Source organism: Anser cygnoides, chromosome 17 (genome assembly GCF_040182565.1).
Source record: "Anser cygnoides isolate HZ-2024a breed goose chromosome 17, Taihu_goose_T2T_genome, whole genome shotgun sequence".
NCBI lineage: Eukaryota > Metazoa > Chordata > Aves > Anseriformes > Anatidae > Anser > Anser cygnoides.
The window spans coordinates 15,494,496-15,508,001 of record NC_089889.1 but is presented as its reverse complement, the minus strand read 5'-3'; the positions used below and the strand labels follow the sequence as shown (position 1 = coordinate 15,508,001).

The 13,506-nt window shown below is 49.4% G+C and overlaps 1 protein-coding gene across 2 annotated transcripts in view; it reads right to left on the bottom strand.

The window, feature by feature from the left end:
• Positions 1-7,703: 7,703 nt before the first annotated feature.
• MORC2 (MORC family CW-type zinc finger 2) overlaps positions 7,704-13,506 on the bottom strand; it is a 53,341-nt gene continuing 47,538 nt past the window's right edge. For both annotated transcript variants that reach the window (XM_066979099.1, XM_013198972.3), the window contains 2 exons: positions 11,399-11,587; positions 7,704-10,684 (listed from right to left, as the gene is read on the bottom strand). In XM_066979099.1, the coding sequence (XP_066835200.1) occupies positions 10,616-10,684; positions 11,399-11,587 (258 nt within the window). In that variant the 3' untranslated portion in view covers positions 7,704-10,615. The remainder of the gene's footprint in view (positions 10,685-11,398; positions 11,588-13,506) is intronic.

Below are 13,506 nucleotides of genomic sequence, written 5' to 3'. Positions count from 1 at the left end.
CCCACCTCAGAGCTGTGCTCCCAGAGGGAATGGAGGAGCATTGGGAAGAACACGACATGATGTAAGCAGGAGGTCCTCAGACCCGCTTATCATGGGACATCAGGGCAGCAAAATGCAGGCTGTAAGCACTGTCTGTCCCCCAGAACCAAGTAAAAGGTTACTTCTCTAGCAGTTTGTGCTGCTGCTTCCCGTGGGACAGCTGCTGGCTCCAGCAGCATGGTCTTCCCACTCCTCTCCATGCCCTGTGCCAGCCTGGGCACCAGCATAGAGTGGATGCAGGTGTGGAGAGCAAGGCCCTAGGCCCCTGCAGCCACATGCCCCTGCTCCATGGGGAGGTGACAGCCTAGGACCTGCCAGGGCAGCCACGGGGCATGGCTCCAGACCATACAAAGGAGAGCATGAATTCTGTTAGTAAGATGTCTTGAGGAAGCGTTGAAGTCACAGAGGGCAGTCCAGGACTCAGTAGGCACCTGATGCAGACCTTTGCAGCCTCCCTCCTCAGCATGAGTGCAGCAGAGAGGAGTTGGTGGCAATGGGGGTGGCAGGGCAGGAGCTGGCCTTGCTATGAGGCACTGCGTTCCTTGGGAAGGAAGACTGGAAAAGAGGGAAGGGCTCATAGCACAGTGCCCTACTGTCCCTCAGGGCCTCAGGCATCTCCTGTGTCCTGGCAAAAGCCAAGGCCCCTGGCTGCAGCAAGGTGGCCCCACATGCTCACATCCATGTTGGTCACTCATTCTATCCCAAGGCCCTCCCAAGAAGCCTCGCTGTTTGTACCTCATCCTGGCACAAAAGGTGCTCACCATCCACCAGCCCCTGCTCACTGGCACTGTGCCTGCTCCCAAAGCACCAGCTCAACGCCAAACCTGTGACTAGGGCCCACGTCCTGTGCTGGTACAGTTGAGCAGAGCAGGCTCTGCTCTCACCCTCACCACCCTCCAGGCTAAGGGGTGACCACACCAGTGAGGACACGTGCCTTCCCTGCTGCTCCAGGGTGAAAGCCCCTTGGGGGGAGAAGGAGCAGAGACAGCTTGGTGTTTTTCCAGGATTTCTGCTCCATGCACATCTACTGCTCTGTACTCGGAAGATGAGTACAGAGACTCCCACTGCTCATGGGGGAAGAGTGGGAGCTACGACCAGGGTGAAGAGCTGGGCACTCCATCCAGCCTCTAAACGTGCTCCAGCTGCTCAGGCTCACTGGGCAATATCTGGTTTGGAGCTTCAAGATGGATTTGGAGGAAACACAGAGGCAGCAAGCTGGTCTTGCCCATGCTGCTGCACAGAGCAGCTCCCCTCTCCAGCTGCCACTGCACCCAAATGAAGCTGGGTAGCACTGACGAGTGGAGGGCTGCTGTGAGCAGAAGGTCACCAGTCCATAGTCCCATGTAAACCAAAGGAACAACAGCAGCTGCTCATGCAAGTGAGAAGGAGGTAAGAGGTGGGAGGACCAGCTTGGAGCTGGGCCAAAACACACAAGGGAGAAGGAGGTGACCCGTAGGAAGAGGGCTCACCCCAGCACCACTCCCTGTGGTGAACGCTCAGTCATACCATGGGAAAAGTCATTCTGCAGCTGCCTCCCCTGGCACCCCAAAAGAACGTCCTTGTGCCATCATGCTCCAGGGAGGGAGCTTGGCTGGTGGTGGGTGCAAGGGTGTGGTGGTTTTACTTGGGTGGGCAGCCGAGCTCAACCACAGCCACTCTCTCACTCCCCCTCCTCAAAGGGAAAGGGGGAGAAAATATGATGCAAAGGGCTCAAGGGTTGAGGTAAGGACGGGGAGATCGCTCAACAATTATTGTGACTGGCAAAACAGACTCAGAGTAGGGAGATAGTAATAGGCAATAAATCTTACTAACAAGCTACAGAAGTGAGAAAAAAATGAAAGAAACCAAAAATGCCTTTCCCCATCCGCCCTCTTCCACCTCCTCCCCCCAAGTGGCGCAGGGGAAGAGGGGAATGGGGGCTGCGGTCAGTCTATAGCACTTCGTCTCTGCTGCTGCTTCTCAGTCACTCTCTTCCCCTGTGCTGTGGGGTCCCTCCCACAGGATGTCATCCTTCCAGAACTGATCCTGTGGGGGCTGCCCACAAGCAGCAGCTCTTCAAGAACTGCTCCCACACGGCTCCGTACCACGGGGTCCATCCCCCAGGAGCAAACTGCTCCAGCACGGGCCCCCCACGGGCAGCAGCTCCCCCCAGATCCCCTGCTCCTGTGTGGGCTCCTCTCCACGGGCTGCAGCTCCGGCCCGGGGCCTGCTCCAGCAGGGGTCCTCCACAGGCCGCAGCCTCTGTCAGTGCAGGTCCACTTGCTCCACTGTGGTCTCCTCCACAGGCTGCAGGATGGAACCCTGCTCCACCATGGTACTCCATGGACTTCAGGGGGACAACCTGCTTCACCGGTCATCACCACAGGCCACAGGGGACTTCTGCTCTGGTGCCTGGAGCACCTCTCCTCCTCCTTCTTCACTGACCTTGGCACCTGGCAAGGCTGTTTCTCACTCCTCTCACTCTCCCAGCTGCTGTGTAGCAGCATTGTTTGTTTTTGTTTGTTTTTTTTTCCCTGTCTTAAATCTGCTCTCACAGAGGTGCAGACAACATCACTTATTGGCTCAGCAGCAGGACCCTTACCTAACATGGGGCAGCTTCTAGATTCTTATCACAGAAGCCACCCCTATGGCCCTCTGCTACCAAAACCTTGCCACATAAACCCACTACAATTGTGGATGTGAGAAACCTCCTGTGCTCGCACAAGAACTGCAGGGTGGAGGAAGATTAAAAACCAACCCATCCTACTCTGGCTGTCCCCTGGCTCAGATATGATGGGGCAGCGGCTTGCACAAGGCAGGTAGAGCCAGGGAAAGGACAAGAGGGGCAGAGGCAATTGAGAGGAAACAAGGGGTGATGTGGCCCTGAAGGATAAGGGCACGTGGAGTCCCAAGGAGGGGGGGCCACAGCCAGAGTGTGCGCCCCAGCAGCCACAGTGCTGCAGTTGGGGTGCACTGGCAGCAGGAACATGCCCCACCACAATAGCTCCTGGCCCTCCCGGGGCCAACCAGAGCAGGTGGGCTGGGCACAGGCTGCCCTGCTCCCTGTGGGGCCAAAGACACTGATCCTGCCAGAAGACCGCACGGCAGGTGAGAAGCTGTCAGCCGCTCTGGTAGCTGTGACAAGGGCCCTGTGTGTGCTCACCCACAGCAAGGTGGCAGCCCTGGGCCTTGCAGTACCTTGGCCCAGGGCTTGTGGTGATGCTCAGTGGTTCCCTTCTCTCCTCTGGGGCAGCTGCCAAACTGACCCTTTCATGACAAGGGAGCCAATTCCAGGCAGCTGCAGCAGGAGCTGATGGCTGCCAGGAAAAGGAAGACTTCATTCTCTTTTCTCCCAGACAAACACTGCGGAGCCAACTGAGCCAAGGTCAGGCTGGGGGTGCCCCAGCAGTGGCTGGGGATGCCTCTACCATCATGAGACGTTTCCCTGGAGACAGGGCAGCACCAGGGGCTGGCACATCCACACGTGCCCACGTTCCCAGGCGCTGGCAGCCCCCGTGCAGACAATGTGACACTTCATGAGCTTGTGGCAGTGCCTGCTCAGAGGCTCCCAGCCCGCAGTCCCCACCTGGCAGCTGAGCTGGCAGCTTCCTTTCAGCCTGGCAAACCGAGGCTCGGGGGAAGTGGAAGGGGAATGGCCCCAGTACTGGAGCCACACTGGGTAGGGAGGGCATGTGAACCCCAGACCTGCAGCACCACACAGAGCTGCCCCTGCTTTCCTTGGCAAGCAAGGCCAAAGCCACAGATTGTGGTCAGCTGTGGCCACAAGCAACTGGAGCTAGCCTGGCAGTACTGACTCTACACAAGCTCCCTGCAGCCCCATGCAGCACAGCCAGGCTAGGGCCCAAACTAGTACCTGCATGAGGCCATGGGGCACAGGGTCACACAGAGCTGCTCCTTCCCTCCAGCAGCCTGGATCCCCCCCCCCCCCTTGCCTTCCACACTCTTCTCAGGAAGGGTAAGACAGCAAAAACAAGGGTTGTGGGTTCAACCCACTATGCAAACATTCTGGACACTCTCCCTTCTTCCAGGCTGAGACAGGGCTTCCTATGTATGGTTGTTTTGTTTGTTTGTTTGAAGTCCCAGTTGCTTGTGACACTGGCAGTCTGGCTACCACCTTCCCCCTGAGAGTGATGGGCTCTGCAGCACCCAGTACTTTACACAGCCTGATACACCAGCTACTTTGCTCATAGGATTTAGTAACAACATCATCCTTAGAAGGGCCTTATTACCCCCAGCCCTGTCCCCCTCACCTTGTTGGGCTACCACAGTGGTAGGACTCAGAGACATAGGGCTCCTGGAAGGATGAGGGCATGGTGATGTCATGATTTGTTCTGCACAGAAAACTGCCACCTTGGGGAAAGAGGAAACATTTGAGGGCTGGAGCAGCCCAAAGTGCCTGGTTTCTACGCACAATGAAATTGCAGGGCGCCCTGGACACACAACCCAGGCTCCCTGAAATCCCCATGAACCTGACCCCTCATTCTACCAAGGTTGCAGGTACCTAGAGGCCTCCAGGACTCCCACTGGGTGTGGAAGAGATTCTTGGAACATTTCCCTCAGCTACTTTTCTTGAAAGCACAAGGATGGCCCATGGACCAAGTGCAGGATTAGAAGGTCTCCCCAATCCTGCTGTGCCGGTGCAGCTTTGCTTATGAAAGTGGATATAGTAAGATCATCCAAGAGGTGTCTGCCTGTCAGATCTCACCCCACATAGAAGGAACTGGTCAAGTGCAAGTCACATGTGAACAGGACCCTGGGACCACAAACAAATTAAGATCTTGTTGAGAGGGATTTTCAAGAAAACTGGCTACTCTGAGTAGATTAAGATAACCTGGTAGAGGCCAGGAAGACTCTTGGCAGACATTTCCTATGCCTTTTCAGTAAGGCAACAGCAGAAAGAGAAGAAGAGACTCGTATACCTCACTGGGTGAGAAGGAATAGTCCTGAAAGATAGCTGAAAGCAAACTGCATCCCCAAAACCCAGCCCAGCCAGTACTTGCTGCAGGCAGCGTGAAGCGCTTGCAAAAACAAACAAAAAAAAGGGAAGATGGTGATCCTATTACGGTAAATCAAACCCTGTATCTGCTGCTGGCAACATGGAGGTTCAAGCCTTTACTTAAGGAACAGTAGCGATACACAGAACTTCAAAAACAATGAGGGGCTGCACACACAGTACTGCACATACCTACACACAACTCAGAGTTGGCAAGTCCAAGCTGCAAGGACTCTCTGCAAAGCACTGAGTGAATCTTTATGAGCCTGAGGATGACTGACAGAGACTTCAGATTCCAAGATAAGCCTGACATTTCAGCAAGGGAAGCAGCAAGGACAATTAAAGTTCTGCTGACAGGAGCTCCCCAGCACTGTGCACTACAGTAGGTAGGTATGAAGATGGACTGCTCGAAGGCCCTGTATAAATGCTCATTTAAGAGTAGGAAAGGGGTTTACAATACAACACAACACTGCTGAAGAGGAAGAGGCAGCTGACAGTTATTCTGTGCAGAGACCCAGCTCTGCTCCACTCACAGGGACCACAGCTCTTAGTGGAACAAGGCTGTGTGCAAAACCCTTACTGGCACTTGCATGGGCTAGGAAGCTTTGCAGGATGCTGAAGAAACACCACCCAAACAGTGCTGCCCCTGTAAAGGAGCTCCCTTAGATGCTCACTCAGGTTTTTCCTTCTGCTGTGGTCTTTTCTTTTGCCTCTTAAGGCAAAACTGACCTGGAGCAATAACTGTTAAAAAAAAACACACACACCACCAAAATTCATGTTTAAAAAGTTATTTTCCTGCTTCATTATTAAATATATGAATTTGCAACTTTACTGATAGAAATACGTATGCTATGAAGACTCTAGGTGACAGCTGTGGGAATAATTTCCCAAATGGTTGACTGCAATTATGGGCACAAAGTTAGTCTTACAAAGAGGGAGGTGGCCTTATAAAGAGGAAGGATGTTGTACAAAATACAACTCATATACTTCTAAGTATTCCTGCTGTAGAAAAGACTCAGCTGAAAGCCGAGAAGACTGAGGGAACTGAACATACATATGATAACAACATGATTAAATGCAGCAAAGTCTAGCTGCCTAGGCTGCAGCAGGTGAGATATTTTCAATAGGCAGCAGTAAGCCTCCAAAGCTGCAACAGAATCACAGAATCGTCTAGGTTGAAAGAGACCTCTAAGATCTTCTTGTCCAACCTCTGCCCTAACACTAACAAGTCTTACACTAAACCATATCACTAAGGGCTACATCTAAACGCCTTTTAAAGACCTCCAGGGATGGTGACTCAACCACCTCCCTGGGCAGCCCATTCCAATGCTTAATAACCCTTTCAGTAAAGAAGTACTTCCTAACATCCAACCTAAACCTCCCCTGGCGCAACTTTAGCCCATTCCCCCTTGTCCTGTCACCAGGCACGTGGGAGAATAGACCAACCCCTACCTCGCTACAGCCTCCTTTAAGGTACCTATAGAGAGCGATGAGGTCGCCCCTGAGCCTCCTCTTCTCCAGACTGAACAATCCCAACTCCCTCAGCTGCTCCTCCTAAGACTTGTTCTCCAGACCCCTCACCAGCTTGGTCGCCCTTCTCTGGACTCTCTCGAGCACCTCCATGTCCTTCTTGTAGCGAGGGGCCCAAAACTGAACACAGTACTCGAGGTGCAGCCTCACCAGAGCCGAGTACAGGGGGACAATCACCTCCCTGGACCTGCTAGCCACACTGTTTCTTATGCAGGCCAGGATGTTGTTGGCCTTCTTGGCCATCTGAGCACACTGCTGGCTCATATTCAGCTGACTATCCACCAATACTCCCAGGTCCTTCTCTGCCAGGCAGCTTTCTAACCACTCATCTCCCAGCCTGTAGCTCTGCTTGGGGTTGTTACGCCCCAGATGCAGGACCCGGCACTTGGCCTTGTTGAACTTCATGCAGTTGACCTCAGCCCATCGGTCCAGCAGGGACAGACAGGGACAGACTTGTTAGATGCAAAGGTAGACCACCATCACTGGAAAGGTATGTGATGCAGAAAACTGGTGCAACCTCTACCCTTGAAGATTTTATGAGGGCAGACAGAGAAGGCCTTGAACATTATGAGGACAGACAGAGAAGGCCTTGAACAATTGATACAGCTTTTGAGTACATCCTGCTTGGAGCAGAAGGTTATTTAGACTTCGTTCCCCTTTTCTAAAGGCATTAGTAAAAATCAAATGCTCTATATAGGTCTAGTTACCAAGGTTTTTAAAAAAATATTCTAAACAGATGCAGAGAAGGATGAGCAGAAAGGTTTTGAGAATGGTTTTGATTAGCACTTAAAAGCTAATGAAAAAAAGCACTCTTGCCTTCCTTTTCCTAGCAACATTGAAATTGAGAGGGGACAGTTACACATCAGTTGCACTGTTGAAAGTAACTCCAGGGAAGAAATATAACTCAATCAAAAATATTTGGTGTGAGAACAAAAAGATGAAATGCCTTAAGAGAAGTTAAAACTGTAAAAGAGATGTTCCCAGAGAACAGAGGAATAAAATTGTGTAACACCTTCCTAACAGGAGGAGAGAGGAAGAGTAGGGGATCAAACTGTTTCATGAAGCTTAAGAAACATGTGAGGACTATAGGTTCCACACTGGCATACCCCCTGGTGTTATGAAATAAAGATTGCAAGCTGCATCATCTTTGAGCTGTATTTTAATGAAATCTAGTTTGGAATTCCTGCTGGTCACCTGAAAAGGACATGATTTCTTTTGACCTTAACATAATATTCAGGCTCTACAAAACATCACCTGATGTACCAGTGTGCAACTGCAATTAACCAATAAACTGCAATTAACCTCCAATACCACAGAGTCACAGAATGTTAGGGATTGGAAGGGGCCTTGAAACATCATCTAGTCCAATCCCCCTGCCAGAGCTGGAACAACTCGATCAGGTCACACAGGAACACATCCAGGCAGGTTTTGAAAGTCTCCAGAGAAGGAGACTCCACAACCCCTCTGGGCAGCCTGTTCCAGTTGTTCTGTCACCCTCACCGTAAAAATGTTTTGTCTCATATTTAAGCAGAACCTCCTATGTTCCAGCTTGCACCCATTGCTCCTTGTCCTATCATTGGGTGTCACATAGAAAAGCCTGGCTCCGTCCTCCTGACACTCACCCTTTACACATTTATAAACGTTAATAAGGTCACCCCTCAGTCTCCTCCAAGCTAAAGAGACCCAGCTCCCTCAGCCTTTCCTCGTAAGGGAGATGCTCCACTCCCTTAATCACCTTCATGGCTCTGCGATGGACTCTCTCAAGTGGTTCCCTGTCCTTGAACTGAGGGGCCCGCAACTGGATGCACTATTCCAGATGTTCTGTCACCAGGGCAGTGTAGAGGAGGAGGAGAACCTCTCTCGACCTACTAACCACACCCCTTCTGGTACACCCCAGGATGCCATCGGCCTTCTTGGTCACAAGGGCACAGTGCTGGCTCATGGTCATCCCGCTGTCCACCAGGACCCTAGGTCCCTCTCCCCTTCACTGCTCTCCAGCAGGGCAGTCCCCAATTTACGCTGGTGTCTGGGGTTGTTCTTGCCCTGATGCAGGACTCTACACTTGCCCTCGTTATATTTCAGTAAGTTTCTCCCCGCCCACCTCTCCAGCCTGCTGAGGTCCTGCTGGATGGCAGCACGGCCTTCCGGTGTGTCAGCCACTCCTCCCAGTTTTGTGTCATCAGCAAACTTGCTGACGGCGCGCTCCATTCCCTCATCCGAGTCACTGATGACTATATTAAACAACACTGGTCCCAGTACCGACCCTTGAGGGACTCCACGAGATACAGGACTCCCACTCGACTCCATCCCATTGACCACAACTCTCTGGCTTCTTCCCTTCAGCCCGTTTACAGTCCACCTCACTACTCGATCATCCAGACCACACTTCCTCAGTTTAGCTGTGAGGATGCTGTGGAAGACAGTGTCAAAGGCTTTACTGAAATCAAGATACACCACGTCCACTGCTTTACCATGAGCTTGCTCCTGCATTTCAGGAATGTTGCCCCTCCACCCAGGAATGTGTAGAGTAGTTGGGGGGATGCTTCTTACCTTCATTTATACTAAGAAGTAGGGTCCACACATTCTGAAAGAAACTGATCAGTCTCAAATTGTATGCTATTCTTGTAATATGCTTTCTTGACCTGAAATGCAGGCAAATAAGTATATCTACCTCCTCTTCTGCTTTTTTTTTCCTGTGGTATGTAAAACTTAGAGGAGTTGTCTAGTACTATATATTAGTACTGCTTGAGATTTTTCGTGCAACAGATGTTTAATTTTTTTTCTCTACAACATCTGTTACACATTCAGCCATCAGAACAACTCCAAAGGCCCATTTCATTTGGTGTTCCTGAGGGTGAGAACATCTTGGTCACACTGTGTTCTTTAAGCCACTAGGCTGTAGATTTCAGTTTTCTGAGCACTGAGTTCATAGGCATCCTGTCCTAGCAGACCTGAGACGATGGCTAACCAATGAACTCAAACCAAGTCATCTGTGCCACAAGTGGTCTACTAGGAGCTGTAGTGCAGCCTCTAGCTGGAAGGAAGTTGGAAAAACACTGTCCTTGTTGCTGACCCATGGCCAGATGCAATTCATCAGTGCAGGGCTCCAAATTACAGCACTCTAATTAAAATTACCTGGAAGAGCAATTGGAGCAAAGCAACACAAACCTGAGGGAGTGACAACAGAACAGAGGGTCAGTTTATTTTCAGCTGGTCAAGTTGTTCTTCTGCCATTCCAGTTACGTCTCAAAGAAACAGAAACAAAAATGTGGAAAAAGGTGACTGCTAGAAAGCAATCTGAACTCCAGCTTTCTCTCTCTAATGATCACAATCCATTGAGAGTCACCTACGAGGCCACACTCTTTTAAAAGTATTTTCACCCTCTGAGCTGTTAGCATCATGACAACTCCACCTACTTACAGAGACTTATTGAGCAACCTCATTGCACTGGCAAATGCCAATCCCCTACCCCCACACATAGCTTTGCCAGAACCCTCAAGATTTCATCCCTTCTACCCATGCTCCCACAGAGACTGTTTTGATCTCCTCTGTGTTGCTCAGGTTCCTAGCTTGGATTTCTCTCACCCCAGGTCAGCATCTTGGAAGTCAGAGTCCTGACTTCTTCCACAACTCAAGACCTAATTTTAATTTGCTGTCAGATTCTTATTAGAGACAATGTGCTAGGCATGATATTCTGGTCTTTCAGGTTTAGCATATGCCCCAGATGCGAAAATGGGTACCCACATGTTAACCTCACTAAAAACATACAGCAACCCTCCCATCATACCAGGCACAGTTCCCATTTCTTTTAAAAATAAATATTTATAAACAAAAGTAATAGATTCAAAGAACTACAATGTTAAAAACTTTCCTGCCAAAAGCACGAATGTCTTTTTCATGTAAAGTCACAAGAACGAGTTGTACACCAATACAAAGGAAGTACTGTCTAAAAACCCTCTCCTCTCAGCTGTCATAGTCCTCCACTGCAGGAATCCACATCTCCGTAGAAGAAACCAGCTCCTCTGCACTTCCCTGGATGTATAATGGGGTCATTCAGTCTCCTTTTGTGATCAAGTCCTCGATATATGCATCCAGTTCATCATCTGTATTAATGTCAATGTCCTGAAACCAGAAACACAAGAAATACTAGTGAAAAAGTAAATCTTGAAGAGCAGTGCAAGAATGAATAAAACAAAATGCCTCCTTGTACGGCAGCACAGCATCCTCTGCAACATTTGTCCTGATCATCCTTTGCATCTTGCCTGCCAGCACTCTCCAGGAGTGCACAGCTGCAGACATCTGCTGTGAAAGCATTGCCAACTTCCCTTCTCAGAGCCTGGCAGACTTTAAAAGTATTAGTATTTTTAACATTATATTACATTAAATAATGTTTTAATATTTGATAGTATATTTAATATATTTAATCAAAGTTTTTTTATTTGAAGTATTGTTTAAAGCCTTGCATTTCTATACAAGAGATTCAGAATCTAACACCAGCTTCCTGCACAAGAATAGGACAGAAAATCCTGCAGTGCCATGTTTAATAGCACAAAGCAGAAACTAATAAAAACTGTGTGCTATGTACACAACACGAAGATTCCAACTACAAAAGTTAACACTCCTCACGGCCACTAAGGCCTAGATCCTGAAAGGTGGGCAGCAACAGCGGCACTTAGTAGCTTCTGACAGTCTGGGCCCAAGTTGAACCAAACTGAGTAAGAACCGAAGCACAGCTAAATCGTAGACTAAAACATCTCAGGTGCCTGAACTGGCCTTGGTCTGGTGAAGGTTGCTACTTGTGGTGCTGTTCTGGTTTCACACCCCTTCCTCACCTACCTCCTGCACTTTCTGCAGCAAAGCCATAATGTTAGTCCTCAGCTTCTGCAGTTTCTCCTCTGTCTCCTTCAGCTTTCTCTCTGAGTTGCGCAGGCTTTCTTCACAGGCTTTGGCCCGGGCATCAGCACGTGTCTGATATGAATTGCACAGGTTCTGCAGACCCACTTCATACTGTTTGAAATATTCTTTCTGTAGAAGACAAAAAAACAACAGATGGTACCTTAAAAAAAAAAAAGCACCAGCTGTAAAGAAAACCACAGCACCTGCAGCTTCTAGAAGAATCCAGCTACAAACATACTGTGACTGAACAGCACAAGCTGAACAGCACTCCTCTGTGTTCTCTGGCTGCATTCGTTATCATGTTCACATTTATATATGATTTGCCTACTGCATGCAGCAAAAAAAAAAAAAAAAAAAATCACAAGTCTTCACATTCCTCCAAGACCAGAAATGCAAAAAAAGCAGAATGAATTCAGACTAAAGATGCAAGATTTTAAAAAGCCTAAAAGCAAGTTACACTGTAGATAGATCTGACAGCCTCCATATGCAGTTAATTTCATCTGTACAGACCACTTGGACAGCACAGCTTATTACTGTGAGGATGGGATGTCAACTCTCACAGAACATTCCAGGCAACACCAACTTGTTACATGGAAGCAGCATGACACACATGACTCACATAAAACTGAATTGACAGAAAGAGGAAGAGACACTGAAGTACACGCCTTGTGAGTGAGGGAGTAGGACACATTGGAGACTATCATATAAACAGTGGTTTTTGACATTGTCTTTTTTAGGTGGTTTTTGTCACCTACAGACTCCTACTGCAAAGCTCTTTGTGGTTTGTCTGTATGTCAGAGAAGAGACAAGTCAGAGAATCCAGTTCTCCACACTTCAGCCCGCATTGCTACACAGACGCTGGTGCAGGCTCAGACACCAAAGGGAAGACAGGCTGGGTAGCAGAAGACTTCATCCCTGCTGGTTTACTCCCACCACTTCTGAAATTGTTCAGAGATTTTATGCCTTTGGGTCAGGGAAGGAAATCTACATAGTTATTCCGTGGGGGCATTCTTCCAGTCATTCAAACTAAGGCGAAAGGCAAAACCTGCAGAGCTTATGAAGTATTTCTTGAACGTAACACAGTGCTGCAGCTCAGAGAAGCACTGACTCATAACAAGCAGAACAGTTAACAATGTATTATTTCTTCAGCTAGCCTGCTGGTGGGACACTTGGAGAGAATTTCAGCATGTCTTCTCAGCTTTAGTACATAGAATCACAGAACCATAGAATGGTTTAGGTTGGAAGGGACCTCAAAGATCATTTATTTCCAACGTCCCTGCCATGGGCAGGGACACCTCCCACTAAATCAGGTTGCTCAAAGCCTCATCCAACTTGGCCTTGAACACTTCCAGGGATGGGGCATCCACAACTTCACCAGGCAACCTGTTCCAGTGCCTCACCCCCTTCTGAGTAAAGAATTTCTTCCTTATAGCTAATCTAAATCTACCTTTTTAGTTTATCATCATTACTCCTTGTCAATTCACTAAGCTCCCTAGGAGTCCCTCCCCAGCTTTGCAGTAGTCCCCCTTTAGGTACTGCAATGACACTCTAAGGTCTCCCCAGAGCCTTCTTTTCTCCAAGCTGAATCAACCCCTACTCTCTCAGCCTGTCTTTGTAGGAGAGGTGCTCCAGCCCTTTCATCATCTTTGGGGCCCTCCTCTGGACTTGTTCTAATACTTCTGTGTCCTTCTTGTGCTGGGGGCCCCAGAGCTGAACACAGGGAGCACATGAGAGCAGAAGAGAGGGGTAGAATCACCTCCCTCACCCTGCTGACCATGCCGATTTCAGTGCAGCCCAGGATACGGTCGACTTTCTGGGCTGCAAGCACACATTGCTGGCTTACGTGGAGCTTGTCAACCATCCCCCCAGGTCCTTCTCAATCCAATGAGAGCTGCTCCCAATTCATTCTCCGCCCAGCCTGTATCTGTGCTTGAGATTGCCCTGACCCAGATGCAGGACTTTGTACTTGGCCTTGTTGAAATTCATGAAGTTCTTGTGGGCCCACCTCTCAGGCCTGTCCAGGTCCCTATGGATGACATCCCTTCCCT